Consider the following 25,977-nt stretch of genomic DNA (forward strand, 5'->3'; position numbering starts at 1 on the left):
CTGCAGACAGTGACTACAGCCATTAAATTAAAAGATTCTTCTTCTTTGGAAAGAAAACTATGGAAAATCTGGACAGCATAATAAAGAGCAAAAACATCATTTTGCTGATAAAGGTCTATATAGTCAAAGCTTTGATTCTTCTAGTAGCAGTGTATGGCTGTGAGTGTTGGACTATACAGAAAGCTGAGCACAGCAGAACCTATACTTTTGAATTGTGGTGCTGGAGAAGACTCTTGAGAGTCTGTTGGACAGCAAGGAGATCAAATCAGAATGTACTTACAGAAATTAATTCAGACTACTCATTGAAAGGACAAATACTGAAGCTGAGGCTTAAATACTTTGGCTGCATAGTGAGAACATTGATTGGTTGGTTGTTGTCCTTCGTTCTCAAAGGGGACCAAAATGACATCACCATCATAAAGTGAAGTTTCTGTGTGTCTGACTGTGGCTGATCAGACCAACACAGCTTGGAATGTTCTACCACAGATTGGGCACAGATAGTCTGTGTGAATATTTGGGGTGATTACTCCAAATTTGCACATCCTGCATTTCCTTTGTGCTGTCTCAATTCTGCTTTGCTCAGAGAGCACAGCACCTTTTCTGATGTGAGTACACCATGCTGAGTGGTCCTGTGCCAGTGTCTCCCATGTTGCACAGTCAAATCCAGAGTTCTTGAGAGAGACCTTGAGAGAGTGTCTTTGTATCGCTTCTTCTGAACACCATGTGATCGCCTGCTCCATGTGAATTCTCCATAAAATAGTCTTTTCAGCAAGTGTACATTGTACATTCTAAAAATATGGCCAGCCCATTGGAATTGTGCTCTCTGAAGCATAGTTTGCATGCTTGGCAGTTCAACTCAAGCAAAGACTTCAGTGTCTGATACCTTATCCTGCCAGGTGATCCTCAGAATCTTCCTAAGACAGTTCAAATGGAAGTGATTCAGTTTCCTGGCATGGTGCTGGTAGACTGTCCAATGTTTCGTAGACGTACACAACAATGAGGTCGGCACAACAAGTCTGTATACCTTCAGTTTGGTAGAGAGTCTAATACCTCTTCTCTCCCATACTTTTCTTCGAAGCACCCCAAACACTGAGCTAGCTCTGGCAATGCATGCATCTGTCTCATTGTCAATGTGTACATCTCTGGAAAGTACACTACCAAGGTAAGTGAACTTATCCACAGCATTCAGAACTTTTTCATTTGTTGTAACCGATGGTTCCACGTAAGGATGGTGCAATAGTGCCTGATGGAGCACCTGTGTTTTCTTGGTGTTAATTATTCGGCCAAAATTAGCACAAGCAGCAGAGAATTGATCCATACTTTGTTGCATCTCAGCTTCAGAGGCTGCATTGAGTGCACAATCATTCACAAAAGAAAAATCATGCGCCAGCACTCCTTCCACTTTTCTTGGCTTGTAGCCTTTTCAAACTGAAGAACTTACCGTCAGTATGGTAGTTGACCTTGATGACCCTGATGCCGTATTCATCCTCATTGAAAGCATTTGACAAAATGACTAAAAACATCATGCATGGGAGCAAGCACACAGCCCTGTTTCACTCCATTAGTGACTAGGAAGGCACGAGAGCATTGGCCACTATCCAGAACCTGGGCAGACATGCCATCGTGAATGATGTACAATACTAATGAATTCCGGGCAACCAGATTTTGACATAATTTTCCATAAGCCCTCACAACTTGGTCAGATCTACAAATGTTGTGTACAGACTTCTGTTCTGCTCCTGGCATTTCTCCTGGAGTTGTCGGTCAGCAAACACCGTATCAGCTGTTCCTTAGCCCTTTCTGAAGCCACACTGGCTCTTCCAGGTGAAGGATCAACCTATTAAGGAGGACTCTAGCAAGAATTTTGCCAACAGTGACTAAGAGAGAGACCCCCTTGTGATTGTCGCAGGACAATCTATTCCCTTTGCCCTTAAGAGATGGACAATGCAGGCATTCTTGAACTACTGGGGATAACTTCTTGCCATATAACCTGGAAAATTTCAGTCAGCTTTTGTATGAGCAATGGTCCCCCTACCTTGTAAATCTCAGCTGGAATACAGTCAGCACCAGGTGCTTTGCCACATGAAAGGAGCCTAATGGCCCTCAAAACCTCTTCTTTAGTTGGAAGTTCAGCTAAGGAGGGATTGACTTCAACCTGAGGTAAATGTCAGTGGCCTCAGCATTGATTGATAAATGGTCTGTTGAGAACACTATGGAAATGCTCAGCCCATCTCTCTAGGATCATGTCTTTATCACTAATCAGTGTGGCTCCATCAGCACTGAGTAGTTGTGATGCACCATAGGTTTTTGGTCCGTAAATAGTTTTCAGAGAATCATAAAAGTGCTTTGTATTGTTACTATCAGCATAAAACTGAATTTCGTCTGCCTTCTTACTGAGTCAGGAATCCTGCATCTCTCCAAGCTTTGCTTGTACTTTGCTTTTGATGGAGCTAAATGCTGCTTTCTTAGAGGTGGATGAACTATCTTGCTGGTATATCCTGTGTAGTTGTCATTTTTGTTTAGCAGCTTCTGAATTTCCCCATCATTTTCATCAAACCAGTCTTGGTTTTTGCGAGTGTTCTGACTCAGATGAGCAAATGCAATGCTGTACACCAAATCTCTGAAAACTGCCCACTTCTTTTCTGCTCCACTGTTGCCAACTATGTGTTGGCTCAACTTTCCTTCCAAGTTAGTAACAAACTGTTCATGCTCAGAGAAGAGCTCGAATTTGTTGACATTAATTCTTCTGGTAGGCATTTTGCCTTGGGGGTGGCACTTTTGATGAATGCGAATATTTAGCTTGGAAAGAATAAGTCTATGATCAGTCCAGCACTCTGCACCGCACATTGCCTTTGTCACTCTCACATCTTGTCTGTCTTGTCTCCTTACAATCACAGAGTCTATTAGATGCCAATGTTTGCTGCGAGGGTGCATCCATGAAGTTTTATTGTGTTTAGGTAAATGGAAAACAGTGTTGGTGATGAAAAGGTCATATGATGCACAAGTCTTCACAGTAAATGACTGTTACTGTTTCCAACTCCATTCCTCCCTAGGACTCCCTGCCAACTCTGATAGTCTGAGTCTACTCTACCATTAAATTCACCCGGAATTATAAGCTTGTCATCTTTTGGCATATTGATGATAAGGGTCTCTAGGTGTTCATAAAATTTTCTTTGACCTTGTCAGAGTTTGTCATGGTGGGAGCATAGGCACTGATGATGGTGGCATGGCGTTTTCCTGCAAGTGGCAATCTCCTTATCATGAGCCTGTCATTTCCTCCTTTTGGCAGGCATACCAACTTGCTGACTAGATTAGTTTTGATTGCACAAACTAAGCCAGCTTCATGGCAGTCCCCTTCACTGCGACCACTCCAGAAAAATTCAGCTCCAACTTCAGTAAATTGGCCTTCATTTGCCAGCCTTGTTTCATTCTGGGCTGCTATTTGGATGCAATACCTGTTGAGTTCCCTTGCAACAAGAGCAATTCATCTTTCAAGTCTACTGGATTTTGTGTTGTCTATAAGTGTGCACATTTTCCATGATAGGACTCATTGGAACAGACCCTGAATGAAGGCAAAAGGAGAAGGAGACAGCAGAGTAGGAGGTATATATGGATAGTGTCATGGAAGTGACAAATATGAACTTGGACAGACTTTAGGAGGTGGTGGAGAATAGAAGGACCTGACATGCGATGGACCATGAAGTCACAAAGAGCCAGACACAACTGAACAAATGAACAAAATTAGTATGTTCAAAATAAATATAAGATCCTTTCAGGAAGAAGTGCACTAGCATCTATGGAGATAAGAAAGGTTTCATGTGCGAGAGTTTTTTCTGGGAGACTTGGAACTTCGTAATAACACAAGAACTTATTAAAAAAAAAAAATCCCAATGGTGGTTTTCTAAGGCAAAATACCTTCCACACTCAGAGAAAGAAATATGGAAGTCATTCGTGGAATGTAGCAGATCATGTTTGTGTGTGTGTGTTTTTGTGTATTATATTTTGATTTGTTATATGATTTCTTCCATTTATTTTAGTTCGACTACATAGCATGACTATACTGAAAACATACTCAATAGGAAAGTATATGTAGAACCCATACGGAATTGAATGCTGTTGTGGGGAGGGAGGGGGGTAGTGGGGGGTAGGTATGGGGGGGATAAAATCTTAATTTTATGGTAGCGATTGTAGGATATTAAAAAAAATAATAATAAAATTAAATTAAAAAAAAAGAAAGGTTTCATGTGTGAGTTGGTGCTCTTGAACTCAAGATGTGAGAATTCTGCTGTATGACTTGGGATATTATTATTCTTTATTTTATAAATTAATTTATTTGTTTTCAGTTTTCAAGAATCACTTCCATAAGTCTTAAATGTTCTCCCTCTCCCCTCCCTCCCTGTAAACTGATATGGGTTCTACACATACAATCCTATTAAACACATTTTCACATTAGTCGTGTTGCATAGTAGAATTGAAATGAGTGGGAGAAACCATACAAAGCAAAACATAACACAAGAGAAAATATTCTGCTTCATTCTGTGTTCCAATTCCATAGTTCTTTCTTTGTATGTGGATGGTATTTTGCCTCAACAGTCCTTTGGGAATATTTTAGATCCTTGCATTGCTGTGAAAAGCTAAGTCCATCAGAAACAGTCCTTGATCACTAAACAGTAATTTTCTGTTTTAAGGTAATAATTGACTTGTATGGAGGGTGATTCTAGTTCACACCCTCATTGTCTCTCCTCTATACTATTTAATAGCCTCCTGATTGATCTCTTTGCCTCAAGTCTCTTCCCTTTCCAATTCATTCTTGACACTTCTGCCAAAGTGATATACCTGAAGGACAGGTCTGGTTGTGTTACTCTTCTGATCAGTAAACAGCAGGGGTTTCTTATTACTTGTTGGATCAAATGCAGACTCCTCTTTTTGACATTGAGAGTCCTTTACAACCTGGATCCAGAGGTGTACTGGAGCTAGTTCATACTGGTTCATGAGAGCTGATTGTTAAATTTTAAGTGGGAGTATTTATGTCTTAGACATTGACAAGTGAAACAAATCAATGATTGTTTTTTGTTGTTGATTGTCTAAATTTAAGAAAGTGATGGAGAAAATGTTTTAGTAATATAGATTAAATGTAAAAGTGTTTCTTGCATACATTTTTTTCAGAGAACTGGTTGTTAAACATTTACCAGCCCTCCCCTACCTAGATCTAACTTATCTTTCAGGCTTATCATACAAGAATTCTCTGCAGTCATCCAAACTGTCCATCTTCTGCTTTCTCACATAGGACATTCCATCTCCTGTTTCTTAGCTTTTGCTCAGGCTGTCCCCCTATATGCTGAGAATGCACTCCCTTCTTCTGGCTTTATGAACAATTCATATGCTACTATGAGGCTTTTCCTTATTCTCTCAATTAATAACACCAAATTATCTTGTTTAAATTTCTTTTATATATATCTTGTGTGTGTATATATAAAATGTGTGTGTGTTTATATGTGTACGTATTATTTCTCCCAAGACAATGTAAGTTTCTTAAGGATGGTGACTTTCATTTTTGTCATTATCTCACCAGTGCCTACCAGATACTGGGCACTTAGTAAGTGCTTACTTAATTGGATCAAATCCAAATTTGACTTCCTGAGCACTGGGGGATTGAACTATCCAGCCCAGACCTAGGACTGTGAATAAGGATTAAAAACAAGATGTCTTTGTATTTGACTCTGAGGTATATTTAAAAAATACGGAAACAAAGCCAAATCTATATTTTGTTTCCTTTTAGTCATTACACTCTCAAAAAGGTGATGTGGATTTTATGAAAACAAAGCTTCGACGATTAGAAGAAGAGAACAGCAGAAAGGATCGGCAGATTGAACACCTCCTGGATCCTAATCGAGTAAGTTGTATAGTCTTTATTGTTGTAATTCCCCTAGCAAGGAGCATTTAGAGTCATTAATCACATAGCTCAAAACTTGAGAATATTCAGATCCATAGGTCAGGATTAAGTTAGGTTAGGTTTCATGTGACTACTGTCATTGAAAGGCCTCAACAAACTCAAGAGTATGCTTGTTCTGGGCAGATTTCCATTTGTAGTCCTCTGACTATGTAGCCTGCCCATTCCACCAGAGGAGTTGGCCACATAGCCATCATGAGTTCATGTACCCATACCAAAATTGCTTTGGAGCAAGCAGAAGACTGCCCATATCCTCCTGGAATTTTTGGAATGATACTTCATTCACTTAGGGAGAGTCAATGGAAAAGCTGTAAAACCTGCCACTTAAAACTATGGTGTCCTTCACAATAGTCCGTCTTCTAACTTCTGATAATGGATGGTCATTATGAAGTTTCCTTTGAGTAGCTTCTGACTCTTCAAAGTAGCTACTGGCCATGGGCAAGCAAGGGAAATGGGATATGTGATACCAGAGTGTGAGTGAGGGAAAGTACCAGAAATGAAATGAAACCAGTAGGTGGTGCAGAACAATGTGTTCTGACCGGGCAAAAAGGGGATCTAGATGTATGGTGGATTATTACTCTAGGGTACAATTTATTCATTCAATGTAAGAATTAGTTATATAGTGGAAAGATGTACTTTTACTCAGAGGACTGTCCAGAAGAGTGTTGCCCAGCTGCATGACATACACTGAAGTTCATGGCCTATTTTTTTTTTTAAATTTTTTTTTATTTTCTAATGTGTAACAATCACTGCCATACAATTGTGATTTTATCCCTCCCACCTACCCCCCACTCCCCCCCTCCCTCCCCACGACTGCATACAATTCTGTATAGATTCTACATATACTTTCCTATTGAGTATATTTTCACTATAGTCATGCTATGTAGTCAGACTAAGATAAATGAAAGAAATCGTATAACAGAACATGATACACAAACACATACACATACACAAACATGATCTGTTACATTATGTGAGTGACTTCCATATTTCTCTCTCTGAGTGTGTAAGGCATTTTGCCTTGAGAACCACCATTGGGATTTATTTTTTTTTTTTTTGTAAGAAGTTCTTGTGTTATTACAAAAATCTAGGTCTACCAGAAAAAACTCTCACACACTGTGGTCGTTGCTGTGCATAAAGTTCTCCTGGTTCTGCTCCTTTCACTCAGCATCAGGTCATATAAGTCCTTCCAGGCCTCTCTGAAGTCTTCTTGTTCATCATTTCTTATGGCACAATAGTACTCCATTACATTCATATACCATAATTTATTCAGCCATTCCCCAATTGATGGACATCCCCTTGACTTCCAGTTTTTGGCAACTACATAGAGTGCTGCTATAAATATTTTTGTACATGTGGGACCCTTTCCCATTTTTATGATCTCTTGGGGATATAGTCCTAGTAGCAATATTGCTGGGTCAAAGGGTATGCACATTTTTGTAGCCCTTTGGGCATAGTTCCAAATTGCTCTCCAGAATGGTTGGATGCGCTCGCAGCTCCACCAACAATGAATTAGTGTTCCAACTCTCCCACATCCTCTCCAGCATTTATCATTTTCTTGTTCTGTCATGTTTCATGGCCTATTTTTTATGGGAAGGTGATCTAAGTAAAAGATTTCCTGAAAGGGTAGGTGGATGGTCTTTGTTGCAGTGGAAATCCAGCATGGTGGAGAAAGTGGACCAGTTTCATAATCATAACAAAAGATCATAGGTTTGTAACTGGAAGGGCCGTTAGAGGCTATTGATTTCAGCCCATTCATTTTACAGATGTGAAATCTGAGGACATGTGACTTGTTTAAGGTTGCAATACTAAGTGTTTGAGGCAGGATTTGAGCCCAAATTTTCCTGGACTTGAATCTAACACACTTACCCATTAAGTGTGCTACTTGTGGGGTGTCTACTACCGCCTTAATGAAGACCTGGTCTTGGGACAGCAGCAAATCCATGATAAAATCCAGGGACATTGTCAGTCATGATTGGGGAGGTGTAAGAAGTAGCTTCATTTGGACCCCATTGTGGAGTTTGTCAGTTGAATTGAGGTTTGACCACAAAAAGGCCTGGGTAGCCAGATGAAAGGTCTTCCATATCTCCATGTTTAGCTACCCCATTGTGACTGAGCCAGAGGGAACATCCTGACAACCGTGAATGTTTAGAGCCCATCAGGGATAGATCCCCTCTCTGGATGCTAGAGGAGCTCTGGAATGAGGTAGCCAAATATTCCTGGGCATCCACAAGGACTTCTTAGATTGCTTTGTCCAGGCAGCTCTATTCTATTTGAGATTTTGGTTTACAGCCTGAAGGGCTCACCTTTGTCAGGGCTGTTAGATTTGTTGGTTTGTCAGTGTAGGCCACGGTGGGCCCTCAAGTTGCTCTGTGAGATCTTTGTTATACAACTGTTGAACCTCTTTAGTAAGTCGCTGTTTCCCATCAAGAATGCCAGGCAACATGACCAATAACCACCGGATGAAAATCAAACTTTCATTTGGTTGGTGGGAAAATCATGTGACCTCATGCACAAGTAACTAAGTTCTTCAGCCTGCCTTTTGGATTTCCCCAGGGGCCTACCCAGCTGGGAAGGTACTGTGGATGCCTTCAGATGTTTCCCTTTTAATATTGCCATCTTACCTTGCAAACTGGAATTTTCTAATTTTATTTCATCCAATTGCACCTAGAAAGCATTGGCTCTTTCTTTTGGAGCCACCACTTTGGCCAGTTCAGATCCAAATCTGTGATCCTTGGAAGTGGTCTGCCTGCAGTCCTTAGTGACGTGGCTTTTTCCATTGTTAATCCTGGAATCAGGGGAAAGAGAGATGATTATGGGATGAGCAGATAAAATGGCACTCTTGGTCAGTAGAAGTACTGAGTGGGATCAGCTGTGGGTCAGAGCGAGAAGGTGATGCACAAAATTAGATTTATTAAGGAGCTAGGTTAAGTCTGCAGTGGAAATGGGATAATCTGTAGTTATAACCAAGTGCAAGGGGTAAGCAGGTGGTTGCTGACCTGTGGAACTAGTACGATTCAGACATGGGTTATGAATGCCCAGGCATACACTCTGTGCATCTACCGATACTGTATGACTTGCCCAGGGCAGCAGTAACTGGGCTCATTCACTTAATTCATGGTTCAATTCTTCATTAATATGTAAACCCCCAAGACTGAGGGAACTGTAAATTTCTATTCCTCAGATTAGGTGAAATTTTGAAAATCAATAAAATTTGAATTGCACAGACTATTTTTTAAAAATATTGTTTTTTTGCTACAGGGCTGTGAATTTGCCCGGAGTATGGTTGACAAAAGACCTGGTACTGGCTGGGTAAGTGTGATTTCCAGGAAGGCAAATAACTTTCCTATTGAAACCTTATTAAAATGCTAATTCAGATGAGAGCTATTCCTTCCTTAAAGAGATTTTACAAGGATAGATGTGGAGGAAGAGCACCTTCAAAATGTATGTAAACAGTCTTTGCCCAGTGAAGACTTTTTCTTTCAGTAATATATGGAGAGAATTAATTTCACAGGACCATGAGTTCTGGACCCTAGAGAAAAAAGAATAGCCCCTTTTGTTTTCTTCTGGGCTGTGACCTCATTATTCCTGAACCACTACCTAGGAGTTGGCTATAGAATGGTCAGAAACTCCAGGAAAACTTGTGGTAAATTCAGGAGGTAGCACTCTTAACCTTGGAAGTGATGTTTCTCGCTGCTCCTACATGATTTTGAGAATCATTATGCAGGAGTACTTTAAATCATTACAGTCCTTAACTCTTTTCACAGGAGAAGGATTTTGGGCCTGATAATTAATGATACTTGAATATCTGAACTACAGTCAGAACCCTGAAGAAAGACTCCTTGATGGAGAGATGTCATAGGGAGACATTCCTTCCATGGTTTTTCTGTACATATCTGTTCTTTACAGTTGGTGGTAAAGTGGATTTGTCTGAGGTACTTGTATCAAGACAGACTTGTCAGTACCCTCCTGATATGGGTGACAGGCTATTGAAAGGATATTAAGGAAAAAGCAGTTGCTATTTCCAAAACTGATACTTAATAACACAGCACATGGAGTACACGTGCAAGTTGTGTTTTTAACATTTAAGGCAAATGAAGTGAGAGGTGGGGTTCTACTGGAGTGGAGTGCTACATATGCTAATAGACAGTTATTATGTAATATATGTCTATTGGTTTTCTTTGGCTGTTTTTCTTTGTAACAGAAGAAGGGCTTATTTGGTGGTGGTGGTGATGGTGGTGACGAAGACACATTCAGCAATGATTGTGATTGAAAAATCAGAGGCATCATCAATAATACTTACTTTTAAAATATTTAAGACAACAGGACTTTACCTAGCACTCTTTCAGGGAACACTTTATAGGGTAAACTAATATCTGTTATGTCTTCCCTTCCAACTCTGAAAATGGTGAATAGAGAAATCATAGAGTTGTTCTTTTATTTGGCAGCTATGAACAGGATTGTCTAATAAATAATCTCCAGAGAGCTATAGCTACCTTAAAATTTTTTAAATTAATTATCCTGTTCTTATGTGTTATCTTAGTAATAATGATAAACATATTTAGGATTTCATTCCTGTTTTGGTGTGCTGGTGGCTGTCTGCAGTGTCTTTGCTTAAGTGTAACAATATGAAGAGAGAATGAAAAAGATCAAATTTTAAGAGGAGACTGATGGAATAGGGACATCAGAAACCTCTGGTCTTGATGTGTTGATATTCTTTTGGCAGGTCATTAATGGACTAAAACAGAGAATTATCAAGTTGGAGCAGCAGTGCAAGGAGAAGGACAATACTATCACGTATGGAGTTTTGCACTGGGCTCTTGGATGGGCTGGGAGGGATTCTGAGAGTCATCTAGACCATTAGAAAGGGCGGCATTTAGCTTACTTAATTATTGAAATTATCTTTCATAAAGTTTTCTCAGACTCTAGCTTGATTTTTCACCCTAAGAATCTCTCTGACCCTGCTCCCAGTTCTGTCTTTACCCTTACCCCACTTCTTAACCAAAAAGGTTGGATACTTATGAATTCTTAATGTCAGTGTCTCTCTTGACCTGAGCTCTGGATATAATTTGGGAGAAGGTACCTTTCCACAAAGTATTTCCTGCCTCCTGTCTCCCCAAGGAAAACCTAGGGAACTTCAGTATGTCACTTATTTCAGAAACCTCTCTAGCTTGTGATCCAAACCCAGGGAAACCATGGGGATTCAATATCAGGCTCTTTTTGGACTTCCAACAGGGTGCCAAGATGCCCTGTAAGCATTTAGGCTAACAAAACAGTGAAAATGGAAAAGGCTTTTATTTAATATGACCAAAACACAAGCATATGATTTCCTTCTCTTTAGGTACTATGTGGATACACTGACCTTCACCACAACATGTAGCATGGTGTCCTGTGTGGCATTCTCCTCCTTAGTTCTCATGGTTCTTTTTAGAAGTAGCCCTTCTTGTGCAAGTGCCCTGAGAGTCCCCTTCACACAAAAGTAAATGAGGTACCACCTATTCCTTGTGGTACTTGCCTGCTACATTGAATCCTCCAGTTGAAGGAAAGGGAATAAACATTTATATGTAGCCTACTATGTTCCAGGCACTAAATGCTTTACTGATATCTTATTTGATCTTCACAGCAATCCTGCAAAGTAGATGCAATTATTATCCCCATTTTACAGTTGAAGAAACTGAGGCAAACAAGTTAAGGGACTTGTCTAGGGTCACACAGCAGTAATGTCTGCGGCTAGATTTGAGCTCATTTTTTTCTGACTCCAGACCCAGCACTCTGTCTGTTGAGCTACTAAACTTTCTGAAAATGTGTAATCCCTCCCCATTACACCTGATTCCTGTCCCATTTATACATGCAGACCCTGTGGGTCATACACAGTAGAGTTATATATAATTAATGAGATATGTAGGTCAGGAGATATATTATACATGGTCCTTGAGTTACACATAGTACTTATAATAGACTCCATATTCCCTCTTTTTCCTATGTGCTGTCCTCTACACATAGTCCACTATGCTGCCCTGTACCAGCATATGCCATTGAGGTGCATGGCTAACATCCTTGTTCATCATATTCAGAACATTGCACATCAGCCTGATCACTGAGAAGATCATCTGGGTGCCTGTGCTGACGTACTATCATTTCTGAACATTCAGTCTCCCTATCCTCTGTTGGGCCACAGAAGTCCTTGAATGGCTGACTTGAAGTCCTAATTCTAGCCTATGGATGACCTGAGACTAATGGGACTGTCCCTTCCCCTAATGGTTAAACCTTATTGTTGCCTTAGAGTTGCCAAAGCTGGAATAATATACTGAAAAGAGGTAGCCAGATGTAGCCAGAGGTAGCCTACTCCATGACCAGGTAAAAAGCTTCCTCAGATTAAAGAAACCCTGGCACCTTTCCTCAGTGCTCAAAGTTGATCTCCAATTCATTTGTATTTTGCCTTGAATCTTCCTTATATAGGTTTTTCTCTGTCTACGAATGGATCTTCCTGGCATCTAATTTCCAAACTCCCCCATACTCCTTTTCATCAACCTTACCATAACTCCCTTTTGGGAATCTAATCACTGATACACATTGCCTTGGTAGGGGCTTAGTCATTCACTGGGTCAATTCTGTAGTGTGAAATACCTAATCTCTTGAACAGTATATGAAATAACTTTCCACTCCAGCAAGGTAGCACAGTGAATAGAGTACTAAGCCTGGAGTGAGAAAAACTGAGTTTAAATCTGGTGTCAGATGCTTCCTAGCTATGTGACTCTGGGCAAGTCACTTAACCCTGTTGGCCTCAGTTTCTTCATCTGTAAAATGAGCTGGAGAAGGAAAGAGCAAACCACTCCAGTGTCTTTGCCAGGAAAACCTCAAATGGGGTCAGGAAGAGTTTGGACACACTTGAAATGACTAAACAACAAACTTTGCACTGGGTATGTTATCTTGTGTTTTCCTGGGATGACAAGATTTTACAGAAGGACTTTATCCCCTGTTCAGGACTTCTGATAGTGGACTTGAGCATTATACTATTGTTTATTTCTCTTTATTCTCTTCCCTCAAGGAAGCAATTGAGTAGTAACTATTCAGGAATGTTAACCCCAAACTACATTTTAACATATGATAGCCTTTTTCTTGTTCAAGATTCCTATAATGTTAACCTCATACTCATGGGAGAGAGTCATGTCTGAGGCTATGGGATCGAGGGAGAAGACTGTACCAGACTGGACAGCTCTCTTTAGGGCAGAAATGCTTAAATGTTAGAGTAATGGTGAATGAAATAAAATTGTTTCTGGCAGTTGTGCCTAAAACATAGAGTACAGTATTAATGGGTTTGGTTTTTTTTACAACCTATCTATGAAAGTCTTCTCCCTGAGATAGCCTATAAATAAACTCCATAAGGGCATCAATTGTATCATCTTTATCTTTGTATCAGCACTTAGCACAGTGCTTCATACAGGAGGTGCTTACTAAATGCTTATTGATTGTAAACTTCTCACATTAATTGTGAATGGTTAGAGTGTTCAGGTACTAATCCTACGAACTTACTGCCTGAGATACTGTAATAGTACTCTGAACAGTCTTGAATTAATTCCAATCAATACAAAAAACCCTAGAAATATTGTCTGTGTCTAGACATACCAGGGTCATGGTGCCCATCTTCTCAAAGGTACTCATGACTTTTCTGGGAAACTCCAAATATAATATAATCCTGGTATGAATAGTCCTTCTCACTCAGACCCCAGACTCTGTAGAGGTATATACCTCAGATTTTCTTCATAAAATAGCTAGCATATAATTGTTAACCTGAGATCCATTGTCTAGCATTGTCAGAAACTCTGTTTGTCACTGTCATTGCTACACAGAGGTCTTATGTGTCTAGGCAGGATGGCCCTAAGAATGATTACTGGGGCAGGGGCTAATTTCCAAAGAGCCTTAAGAAACCCAGGTCCTGGGCTTACCTTGATTTCCCAGTGTGGACCTGATAGATTACTTCTTCCAGTGCTGGATTCTGCTCTTAAGTGGAGGTATTGTATGTATTCCACGATTGCAGTAACATAGTGTCCAGCCATTTTGTGTTCAAAATTTAAGTACCAATCCCCAGGTCAGCATCCTTGAGCAGTGGACTTGGGTCTACCAGATTTGCAGGGAAGAGTGAGACCAAACAGTGGTCTGACAGCATGCACAGCTCAGGCTTCATTGGTGAGCTCCATCTAGTCTTCTTCAACCACTGTTTTGGTTTTGGCATGGCCTATACTTGAGTGAGTTGCTCAGGGACTTACAGGGCCAGTTATTATATCCTCTACTACTCTCTGTCTTTATACTCCACCCTTATCTGCCTTATTAACTGGATCAATTTTGAGTCACTTGGAAGCTATTGCCAGAATGACAGTTCATCATGTACTCCTGGCACTTGGGTCAACCTTGTATAGTTTATGTGTTTCATAATCACTATACCTTTGGTTACTGTGCATTGAAGTAGTCTGGGAGGGAGGGAGGGAGGGAGGAAAGCAAGGAAGGAAGGAAGGAAAGACAAAGGAGTGATGTGGTCAGATTATTTTGACATCTGTGTAGAAGCTGAATTAAGAGGAGAGATATTAGAATTTTGGAGGCCAATTTGGATGTAGTTGTAATATTTCAGGTGAGAGGTGATAAGGGACTGGATTAGGGTGGTAACCTTATGCATAGAGGTAGGGGACAGATGTAGGAGATCAATGAAATATTTGTTAAGTGCAGTCTGTTAGGTGCCAGGTACTACACAAGGTGAGGAGGACGTAAAAACAGACATTAGTCACTGCCCTCAGAAAGTTCACATTCTGTTGGGAGAAACGTGTGCATATAAGTATGAACCCCAGATAGATGATGTGGGTATAGCGTGTGGTTATGTGGAGCAAGGGAATAACAGAGGATGACTCCAGGACTGCAGACCTGGGTAGCTGGAAGGATGTGGGAAGTTTAGAGAAGGGATGGCTTTTGAGGGAAAGTAATGAGTTTCCATTTGGATGAGTTCCATGTTAAGTTCAAGATGTCTGTAGGACATTCAGATGGAGAGGTCCAGCAGGCAATTAATAATACATGACTGAAAAGCTCAGGAGAGAGATTAGCACTGGACCTCTAGAATGATTATTCAGTCTGTGGGAGCTGAAGAGATCATTGAGAGAGGATATGGGGAGAGAAGAGACCAAGACAGAATCTTATCAGGGCTAGAAGGCAGGACATGAATGTTGAGCCAGCAAAGAAGACTGACAGAGTAGTCAGACAAGTAGGAGAACCAAGAAAAAGCATTTTCACAAAATCCAAAAGAAAAGAGAACATATAAGAAGAGGGCTTAATCAGCTCAGGTTAAAAGCTATAGCAGGGTCAAACTGAGAAAAGGCCATTAGGTTTAGCCATTAAAAGATTGATCATTGATAATATTGAAGAGAACACTTTCAATGAAATAGTAGTGATGGAAGCCACATTGCAGAACTAAGAAATGAGTGGGAAGCAAAGAAATGAAGGCAAAAAGAATAGGCAACTTAAAAAAAGTTTTAGTGTTTTCTTTTGTTTTTATACCATATCCCACCCTGCTCCCGTCCTCACCCCTATATGGAACCCTCCCTTGTAGAAAAGAAAAACTTAAAACCAGTAAACATAGCTACTGAGTCTGATAGATATACAACATTCTATAATCGTCTACCATTCTTCTGAGAGGAGGGAAGTGTGTTTCATCATTAGTTTTCCAAGCCTGAAGAGAAGTCACCACAATTCATCAAACTTTGGCTGCTTGTTCATTTATGTTATTATAATCATTGTTGTATATTCTTCTCCTAGGACAGGTCTTTTCATGTTTCACTGAATTTTTCATATTCAGTTTCTTGTGGCACCATAATAATCCATTATGTTCATATTGATACATTGTTTCCTGTTGCACTCTCTCTTATTGCAACAGCATGATTTGTATAGTCATTCCCTAATTATGGAGCATCTGCCTGCTATGTTTCCGGTTTTGTTTGTTTTGGGATTTTTTTGTGCTGAAAGTGCTGCTATAAATATTGTGATGTGTATGAGACCTTTGCCAATGCCTTTGTTCTTGAGTTAAATGCCTAGTAGAGGGATTGAGTAGACAGGTGACATTGAAAAGGAGATGAGGTTGAAGATGGTAGCATGAGAAGATGGTGAGTCAAGTGAAAGATTTTATAAATAGGGGAAGTTGATCCCTGACTAATCCCCAATCTAAGATAAAATCCCAGAAAAAAAGAGGCAAGATACTGAGATCTACTAAGCAAAAAGATATAATGCCCTTTCATCTCTTTACAAAATGGGAAAAAGCTCTGACTGAATTAGAAGGAGATCTTGGCCATTGTTTGAAAAAGGTTGGCCACACTCCTTGATGTCTCTTAAAAAGCCGTCTTGCTAGTGTTGTAGGTGAACTTAGGCTGGGAGCAGCTTTGTGACTCTGCACTTGTGTCCTTTTTTTTGGAGTGGGGAAAGCATGGGTGAGAAGGAGAGAAAATAAGTGCTTGTTAATTTTAAAATGTAGTTTCTGTAAGAATTTTTAATATTAAGGAATTAAAAAGAAAAGTAGGCAGAAAAAGAAAGCCCTTGCAACAAATTCACACCATCACATAATCAAAACAAATTCCCATGTTGACCACATCCATAAATGTCTCATTCTTTGTATGTAGCCCATCACCTCTCTGTTAAGAGGTAAGTAGCAGACTTCATCATCTGACCTCTGGAATAATGGTTGGTCATTGTGTGCATCAGAGGAAGTCCTTAAGTTTTTCCAAATTGTTCATTTTTACAGTGTTGTTATAGTATATCTTGTTCTCCTGATTCTGCTCACTTTACTCTGTATTAGTTCATAAAAGTCTTTCCATGTTTCTTAGAGAACCATTCTTTTTGTTATTTATTAGTGTGTAATAATATTCCGTTCTATTCACATATCAAAATTTCTTCAACTGATGGTCATTTACATCATTTACAGTTCTTTACTACCCCAAAAAGCTTTTGCCATAAATATTTTTGTGCTTAAGGGTTCTTCTCCACCTCCTTTTATATCTAAGCCTAGTAGTAGTTACCATTTTTCCCACACTTTGAAGATGAAAGTTCTTTTTTTTCCCACACACTGATATTTGTCTTCAGAAGTGTTTCAAGTGTTTTAGGGATACCAACATTTTTGAAGCCTTCTTTAAAAATAATAGTACCTTATTTTTTCCCAATTGCACATAAAAACAATTTTTAGCATTCATTTTTTAAGATTCTGAGTTCCATATTCTCTTCATCCCCCCTTCTTATTCTTCTTCTGAGACAGTAACCATCTTGATATAGGTTATACGTATGCAGTCGTGCAAAACATAGTTCCATATCAGTCATGTTGTGAAAGAAAACAAAGACCAAAAAACACACACATAATACATACACAGACAAATAACGAAAGTGAAAAACAGTATGTATCAATCTGTATTCAGACTCCATTAGTTCTTTAGAGTTGGATAACATTTATCATCATAAGTCCTTTGAAACTATATTGGATGATTGTATTACTGAGAACAGCTAAGTCATTCACTGTTGTTCATTATACAATATATCATGGGTACTGTGTATAATGTCCTCCTGGTTCTGCTCACTTCACTCTGCATCAGTTTATGTAAAGTCTTCTCAGGTTTTTGGAAAGCTTCCTGCTTGTCATTTCTTATAGCACCATAGTATTCCATTACAATCATATACCACAACTTGTTCAGCCATTCCCCAATTAATGAACATCCCCTCAATTTCCAGTTCTTTGTCACCACTAAAAGAGAACTATAAGTATTTTTGCACAAATAGGTCCTTTTCCCTTTTTAAAAAAACATCTTTGGAGCATACGTAGCTAGTAGTAGTGTTGCTGGGTCAAAGGGTATGCATAGTTTTATAGCCCTTTGGACATCATTTCAAATTACTCTGCAGAGTGGTTGGATGGTTTACTTACTCTTAATATTCAGCATAATTATAGGTTTACTTACTCTTAATATTTAACAAAACATAATATTCTTCTAATATCGAAATTTCCAATCACAAGAGAAGGAAGCTGAGTCTTTTGCCCATCTTCATGAAGCTAAAACTGCAAAACTGGGAACCAACCTTAGCTGTTGTTTCCCTAGTCCTGTTCTTTAAGATGATATGACTTCTATGAGTGTTTGTGCCATGTCCTAGTATCAGTGAGACTATGAGCATATTGGGCTCATCTTTGCAATGCCAGAACCTCTGTGCTAACTTTTTGTTTGGATTTTCAGTAAACTTCAGACAGATATAAAGATGACTAATTTGGAAGAAATGAGGATCGCCATGGAGACTTATTATGAGGAGGTATTAAACTGTTTTTCCTAATGTATTATCAAGGGAAAGGGAAGTTACAGAACATGGAGAGAGAGTGATATTCTAATTCACTAAACAAAACTGAAGGGACTGCATAAGCTAGAGTCTTGCTGTTACTAGGATTTTGTGTTCTTTGTCTTGACTTTTAGGTGAAAGCATAATGTCATACTTTGATTTATCTGAGTCTTAAGCAATGCTCAGAACTCTAGTGGAGATGTCCTCAAAGGAGCTCTTTTCCATGCTAGTGATGTGCTTTTAAAAATGCATTCTAACTTTGGTATTTTACAGATCCATCGTCTCCAGGTTCTTTTGGCAAATACTGAAACTACAGGAAAGAAGTATGTTAGTCTCTTTGGGGGCACATATTTTGTATATTGATTCACATTATTTAAACTGTTATAACAAAGGAATTAATCACCTAGGAACTTTTGATGTCCATTACTTTGAAGCACCTTGAAACACCTTTCCTTTAAAAAAAATAATTCGAGTTAGATCTCTCATATCTAGGTATCTGAACTTCTCAAATCACAGAGATGATTCTCATAATTAGTTTGATAATTGTTAATGGTATGTTTAGTCAGTCAACTCTGCTTTAGAAATGCTAATTTGTAAACTGTACCTGTCTTATTATTATTAATAATACTTTCATATAATGTGTTAAGATTTGCAAAGAACTTTTCTTTCAGTAGCTCTGAGTTAAGTGTATCATATCTTCTTCATTGCATAAATGAGGAAACTTGAGTGTCAGAGAGGTTAAGTGGCTTGTCCCTGGCCACACAGTTAAGTGTTGGAGTCAGGATTAAAATTTAGATCTTCTGACTTCAAGTCCGGTGCTTTTCCCACAACGTCACATAAGCTACCATCTCAGTAGAGTTTTATTCTTGCACTTTAATTTCTCTCAGTTTATCTGGAAGAACATCAGACTTTCTATTCATTTATCCAACAAGTATTTATTGAGTGTTTATTATATGCCAGGCATTGTGCTAGATCCTGGGAACATAAAGATAAAACAGAACAGTTACTGCCCTCACAAGTTCCATTTGGGGGGAAACGGGAACAGTAGGAATGCAAATAGTTGCATACAAAATATTCACTAGCACCTGGGAGGCTCTGGATAGGCCTCTTGTGGGATGTGGCACCTGAGATGAACCTTGACAGAAGATAGGGATCAATTGTACAAGTTGCAGATGTCAAGGAAGCGCACTCCAGCCAGGGGCAGATTGGTTGGAACATAAGAGGTCCTGGGCAGTAAGCCTGGAAAGATAAGCTGGAGCTATATTGGAAAGAACATAAAATGCCAGGCAGAAGTCCTCTCCCATGGAGCAGTGGATGATCAGAGGTTCAATTTTAGCATACATTTCTTCATTGCTCTGGCTGTCACATTTTTGGATCATTGATTTGCTTTGAAGTTCTCCCTCCTTACCACCATTTTGGAGCACTGTTTTCATGTTATCTGGTTCTCCCTTCTGTTGAGAATAAACTTTTTGAACTTCAGGATTCTTAATGTTAACTATAGTAAAAAACAGACAAATCAGGTTTCAAAGAAAGGTAGAATTTTAGGAGGAACACTATAGTAGCAAAGTGGTCAGAGTACTGGGCCTGGAGTCAAGAAGACTTCTCTTTGTGAGTTCAAATCTGGCCTCAGACACTTACTAGCTATGTGATCCTGGTCAAGTCAGTTAACCATTTGCCTCAGTTCCTCATCTATAAAATACACTGGAGGAGGAAATGGCAAACCACTCTAGTGTCTTTGCCAAGAAAACCCCAAACGGGGTCATGAAGAATTGGACCCAGATGAAAAAATGACTGAACAACAAAGCTTTGTACTCACCGATGTCAAAGATGGTGTCTCTCTCCCTACCCCAACTCTAGCTGCCTGTATTTTATCATAAACAGGATTTCTCTTTGAATATGGAGCAAGAGAGTTCGTTATCTGTGATTTTCTTTTTTAAACATAGGAGAAAGGTTTACCTTGGACATTGAAAGGATTATCTGATTGGTTTATTTTACTTTAAATTGATTTGTGAAGAGAAAGGTATAATCTCATCTCCTGATTTATGACCTTAGAGATCATTTGTTTATCAATCAGCTATTTCACTTTTTGGTCTGTTTTACATATAGGTCCCCAACTGATAAGAAGTCAACTCAGAAAAGGCAGAAGAAATTGAGTGCTACTGTCCTACACTTGTCCAGGAATGTTCAAGAACTTCAGGAGGAGAACCAAAGTTTGAAAGAAGATCTGGACCGGGTGCTAAGCAATTCCCCTATTTCTAACAAAGCAAAAGGTACTATCTATAAACATCTACAAGATTATTTACAAATGAAGAGGGATTTAACTTCAACTTTCGATGAGGGCAAAGAGCACGGAAGCCACAGGACTCCCAGCCCCTGCTCTGCCCAGCTACGTGGCTTGGGTTGCATGTCACTAGCATCTGAAACAAGGCTGCAGAGCTAGGAGGAGATTTTATCATTTGAAAAGTCAAAGTATGCAATTAATATGAGTTTGTATACTTGGCATTAGCCAAATGAACCTTGACATAACTTGAAAAATACCCTCTAAATTTTAGCATGGGCTAGGAGTGGTATTCAGAATTGTAATGTTGAAGAGGCAGCTGATGCCATAGTAGATGGATCATTGGGCCTGGAGTCAAAAAGACTGGAGTTTAAATCTAGTTTCAGACATTTACTAACATGTGTGAGCTTGGGCAACTCTCTTAACCTTTGTTTGCCTCAGTTTCCTCATCTGCAAAATGGGATAATAATAGTACCTACCTCCTAGGATGTTGTGAGGATCCAATGAAATAATATTTGCGAAACCCTTAGCATAGTGCCTGCCAGATAGTAAGTGTATATAAATGCTTATTTCCTTCCGCTTTATCTCACCTTCTACATCAGCTTCTGAAAGTTTGTTGGGTTTAGCCTTTTTAAATGGGTGGTTCTGTTTGTTACTCTTTACTTTGTCCACTGTCCATACCCTATGTCTGCCAAACTGCCTTTCTCGCTGTTTTTCACACAAAACACCCATGCCCCATCTCTGTGCCATCATTCTGACTGTGACCCATGGCTGTGGTGTGCTGTATCTTATAGCATCCCTCATTTCATTCAAAACTCTGCTGCTTTGCCGCCTTTGTCATAAAGCCCTTCTTGATGGCATTTCTAGTGCTCCTCCTTTCCCTTCCCCACTTTGACCTCCTATTTATTTTGTATATGTTTATTTATGTCTGTGTTGCCCTCCTTTGTGTCCTCACAACCTGGCACAATGCCCGGCATATAGGATGTGCTTAATAAATGCTGATTGATTGTCTATTAAAGGCATTGTTGTTCCCTTTAGGTTATAGTGAATGGAGTAAACAAAGGCTAATGAGACGAATCTCAGAGTTGGAAAAGGTGAGTGACATAATTCTTTTTAAAATAGTTTTTAAATTTTTTTATATTTGTGCACTTATATTTAATTTTTGTTTTAATTTAAACTTTAAAAATTTTAAAATGGCATGACTGTATTTTTTAAATTATTTCTTAAAAACTAGCCAATGAATGAGATAATAGCCTTGACAAATGTCACCATATTTACATGGTCCAGACCAGTGATTTCATTCACATAGGGAACTCTCAGTGAGGAAGCTTTAGCAATGGAGATCAGCCACTGTTCTGCAGTACAGAGAAGTGCCAGAAGCAGGACAGCTAGGTGGGTCAGTGGGCAGAGCACCTGGAGTCAGGAGGACCTGAGTTCAAATCCAGCCTCAGACATTTACTAACTGTTTGATCCCAGCCAAGTTGCTTAAACCCAATTGCCTCAAAAGAGCAAGTTACCAGAAACACCGAGTAGTAAAGTCATTTGCATGGAGTCACACAGAAATCTTGTCTTCAGTGGTGGGACTTGAACCTAGGTCTTCCTGCCTCCAAGGCTGCCTCTCCAGCACATCATTCACAATAATTTATTTCCTTAGTGTCCTCTTGTCTCTCTTTTTAAACATTTTCATTTAATTTTTAAAATTCTGAAATTAAAAACACCAAATAAAATGAGCATTTCCACATATGTTATTAGAACAGGAAAAGATTGTACATGAAATTGCAAAGCACTTTTATGTAAAGTGTTTTTTAAAGCTTTCCTGTTTATCTCTGATTTCTGCTGGTCTTTCTTGTGTTCTGTTAATCTATTTTGGGGTGAGGGAAGGAGAATAACACAGGGCTTAGCCTCCCTCTCTCTTCCAGTCTCTTTTTAATCAGTTAGTAAATAGGTATTTCTTAAATACCTGCTATGTGCCAGGCATCTGCGTACTTCTTAAATTGTGTTGCTTGTGTTTTCATATAATTGTGTGATGTTGTTCTAGTTCTGTTTTCTTCACTTTATATTCCTTTCTATATGCCTGTATTTCTTGATATTAATAGACCATATTTGCATAGCAGTTTAACAAACATAAAATGTTTTCCTTACAACAATCCCTGTGAGAAGATAACACAAGTATTATCTTCATTTTATTGTTGAAGAAATAATTGAGACTCAGGAAAGTTAAGTGGTTTACTGTAGTCACAGAGCTAGGTTTCTTACCTTTAAAGTTCAACAGCCCATGCTGTATTTGTTACATATATAATTTTTATATTACAGTGACATTTTATTATATTGATTTACCACATTTTTTTTAACCATTTCCAACATGGGTATATTGGAGTATTTTTTTCCTAGATTTTCACTGCTACTAACAAAGCAGTAATTGCTGTTTTAATATCTATGGTTTGTGTCCCTAATAGTGAGATTGTTTTATAATTTTTGTTATAAACTTCTAGAGGGCTATCCAAAATAAAATGTACAAAATTCATTTCTACCAATAATGAAACAGAGTACCTAATGGTCCACCACCACCAGCACCATCCTCACCCCTTCTCCTCCACCCCTGCCTCCCAGTATTAAATTTTATTGTTTTTAATTTCTTGCAAATTTGATGGATATAAAGTGGTACCTCAGAGTTGTTTTAATTTGTACTTCTCTTATTGTTAGAGTTTGAACACATTTTCAAGTGATCATTAACAGTTTTTGGTTTCTCTTTCAGAAATTTTCTGTTCACATCTTTGGATTGCTCATGTATTGGGGAATAGGTTTTACTGTTGTAAACTTGTGTCAGTCCCCTGTGGACTCTAGAAAACAGAATTTTTTTTTAACTTGCTATATTTACATTTGAATAGTTAAGGATTTTCCAGTTTATTTTGAATACATTGCTTTTTGTTGTATAATGGTTTTTATCAAACAAACTTTGTCTCTGATAATTTCTCCCATATGGCCATAAGATAAACATTTTTCTCCTTCAAAATTGAGATGATAAATTTTCTTTTAAAATTCCTTTCCCTAGTGGTTTTTGTAATACTGGGTTTGTAAAACATGGTTCTATTTCCTTATTCTCTCTTTTGTGCTGTTGATAATGATTTTCTATTTTATTAAAGTATTTGACACTCTTGATCAGTTTCTTCCTCTGTATATAGTCTCCTCACTGAATTTTCATGACACATCTGTTCTCTGATTCTCTTGCTACTAATCTGATTGTTCCTTTTCAGTTTGCTTTACTACACCTTCATATCATGCTTACTAACTGAGGAAAAACCCAAGACTTGTGTTGGGCTTTCTCTTTTTTTCTCTGTACTATCTTGTTTGGCAGCCATGGGTGCAAGCATTTCTTGCCACCATGGGGATTTTTTTTTGCTTGGTTATGCTTATTTGTTGCAGAGTTTTTTCCCCCTCTCTTTCTCCTGGGTTTTAATTGCAAGAGGAAGTTCGTAATAGTAATGCCAAAAAAGAAGACCATCTTTATTCTTTTTACACACACATATATATATATTTAAAACAAGTGGTATGAGACAGAGAGCCAGGTTTATATAGAATTGTCTTTTTATCTTTTGCTGTGTGTATGGAAATACTCTTTTGATATCAGTTCAGAATGAAAAAATTTTTAAAGAAAGACAGTTGAGGCTTTGAGACATTAAGCAGCCTGTCCCAGAATACACATTGGTGCAGTACAAGTGCTTTTTTCTCTTCTCTTTGTATATGTAGTACACAATGTTATATAGCACTTTACCAGTTGGAAAGCTTACAGAGTAACTTGTATTATAGTTCTTTAATATAGTAACCAAACTAAATTCTTTGAATAAAATAGAATATCAACATACTTTAAAGGAAAAATTTAAATATTTTCCTAAAATTTCTCACAGGTACAAAGCAAATGTTTAGGAGAAATGACAGTTATCTCAAAAATAATGTTTTTAAGTTGAAGGAGCTTAAAAGTGGTGATAAATTTTTTTTGGCATATCTGGAAAATGCCTTTAAAGTAAGTAGTTTTAGAGAAGAAGCAATAGAAGTGGAAAACTGAAGTATTTCTGGTTCACCTAACTGCAGAACCAGTCCTTTCCTCTTAAATCAAAAATTCAGTTTTTGTAGGTTATAAGAAGTATCCAGAGAATAGAAATAACAAGTAACTGCATCGAAAGTTCTGAAAAATGTGTTGGTCTCCCAGCGTCTAGCTCATTTTCATTCATAGCACTCTGGCTTCTTCACCATCCCATGCACCTGCCTAAGACCTCTGCTTAGGCATGAGCTCTTATCTCTCCTCCCCTCGAAGCTCTATAGTAGAATGGAAAGAGCACTGACCTTAGTTTAGAAGACCCAAATTCAGATCCTGATTCCATTCTCACTAGCTGTATATGGCTTTGTCCAAGTTGCCTAACCTCTCTAAGCCAGTCTCCTCTCTGTAAAAGGGTTGTTGTAAGGAGAGGCTTTTGTAAACTGTAAAATGTTTCAAAAATTTAAGCTAATATCATTAAATGATCCAGAGTTAATTTTTGATTTGCATTTCTGTTGCTACCTTTTTGAGTGTGCTTATTCTCATAAGGACTTTTTTCTTTCCCCCAAATCCATGTATTATACCAGATAGCATTACGAAAGCCTCAGAATTTTTAATTAATTGCAATCTGTATTCTCCTAGTATGCTGTGTAACAGGCAAAGTCTCCTGTGCCTTAAGCCTAATTTCCTTTTGGCTTCTTGTTCTCACTCTAGACTTCATCAGATAATCATGGTATTGTAGAACACTGGGTTTAAAGTCAGAAGATTTGGGCTTCAATCCCAGCATTGCTACTTAATGTGGGATCTTGGGCAAACTCTGTCCCCTCTCGAGGCCTCAGTGTGAGATCTATAAAGGTTACTTCCAGCTGTAAAACCTATGAAACCTAAGAATAAGAAAAATAATAGCTAAGTATTTGTGTTTGTTTTCAGAAAGTGGGTGAGCTCGAGAACACAGGATCTCATTCTCCAGAACAGGTCAGATTGGTTCCCTTGATTCAGTCAGCACCAAACCCAGCGCAGCAGGATCTGCTGAGATCTGAGCACTCTGAGGAGTGCGATCGACTTCGAGGGATAGTGAGAAAGCTGAAGGGGGACCGGAGCGCCTTGCAAGCTCAGCTGTCTGATAAAGAGTATGTCTCTTTGCAACACAGCTTCCCTCCTTCCACCGTGTGAAAAAGTTCTTGCTTCTTCGTGTTAAACAATTTTTCAACTGAAGTAATCTAGCTTTGTTTGAGGGAAATCCATCTTTATTCTAGGCCCAAAACTGGCAGTGTTCAATAAAGAATTGTTTACTATGCTGAAATTTCTTAGACTTTGGCTTCAAATTCTGCTTTAGTGGTAATAAAACATTTGCTGAGTTACCCCTAATGCATATAA

General features: G+C 38.7%; 1 protein-coding gene across 8 annotated transcripts in view; it reads left to right on the forward strand.

The window, feature by feature from the left end:
* The window catches only part of IQCE (IQ motif containing E), a 101,325-nt gene that overhangs the window by 46,127 nt on the left and 29,221 nt on the right, over window positions 1-25,977 (forward strand). For all 8 annotated transcript variants that reach the window (XM_072597697.1, XM_072597695.1, XM_072597694.1 and 5 more), the window contains 8 exons: window positions 5,780-5,893; window positions 9,212-9,262; window positions 10,677-10,747; window positions 18,193-18,265; window positions 18,563-18,612; window positions 20,396-20,559; window positions 21,606-21,661; window positions 25,531-25,730. In XM_072597697.1, coding sequence (XP_072453798.1) covers window positions 5,780-5,893; window positions 9,212-9,262; window positions 10,677-10,747; window positions 18,193-18,265; window positions 18,563-18,612; window positions 20,396-20,559; window positions 21,606-21,661; window positions 25,531-25,730 — 779 coding nt within the window. The remainder of the gene's footprint in view (window positions 1-5,779; window positions 5,894-9,211; window positions 9,263-10,676; window positions 10,748-18,192; window positions 18,266-18,562; window positions 18,613-20,395; window positions 20,560-21,605; window positions 21,662-25,530; window positions 25,731-25,977) is intronic.

The sequence above is a fragment of the Notamacropus eugenii genome, chromosome 3 (genome assembly GCF_028372415.1).
Source record: "Notamacropus eugenii isolate mMacEug1 chromosome 3, mMacEug1.pri_v2, whole genome shotgun sequence".
In the NCBI taxonomy this organism is placed as follows: Eukaryota; Metazoa; Chordata; class Mammalia; order Diprotodontia; family Macropodidae; genus Notamacropus; species Notamacropus eugenii.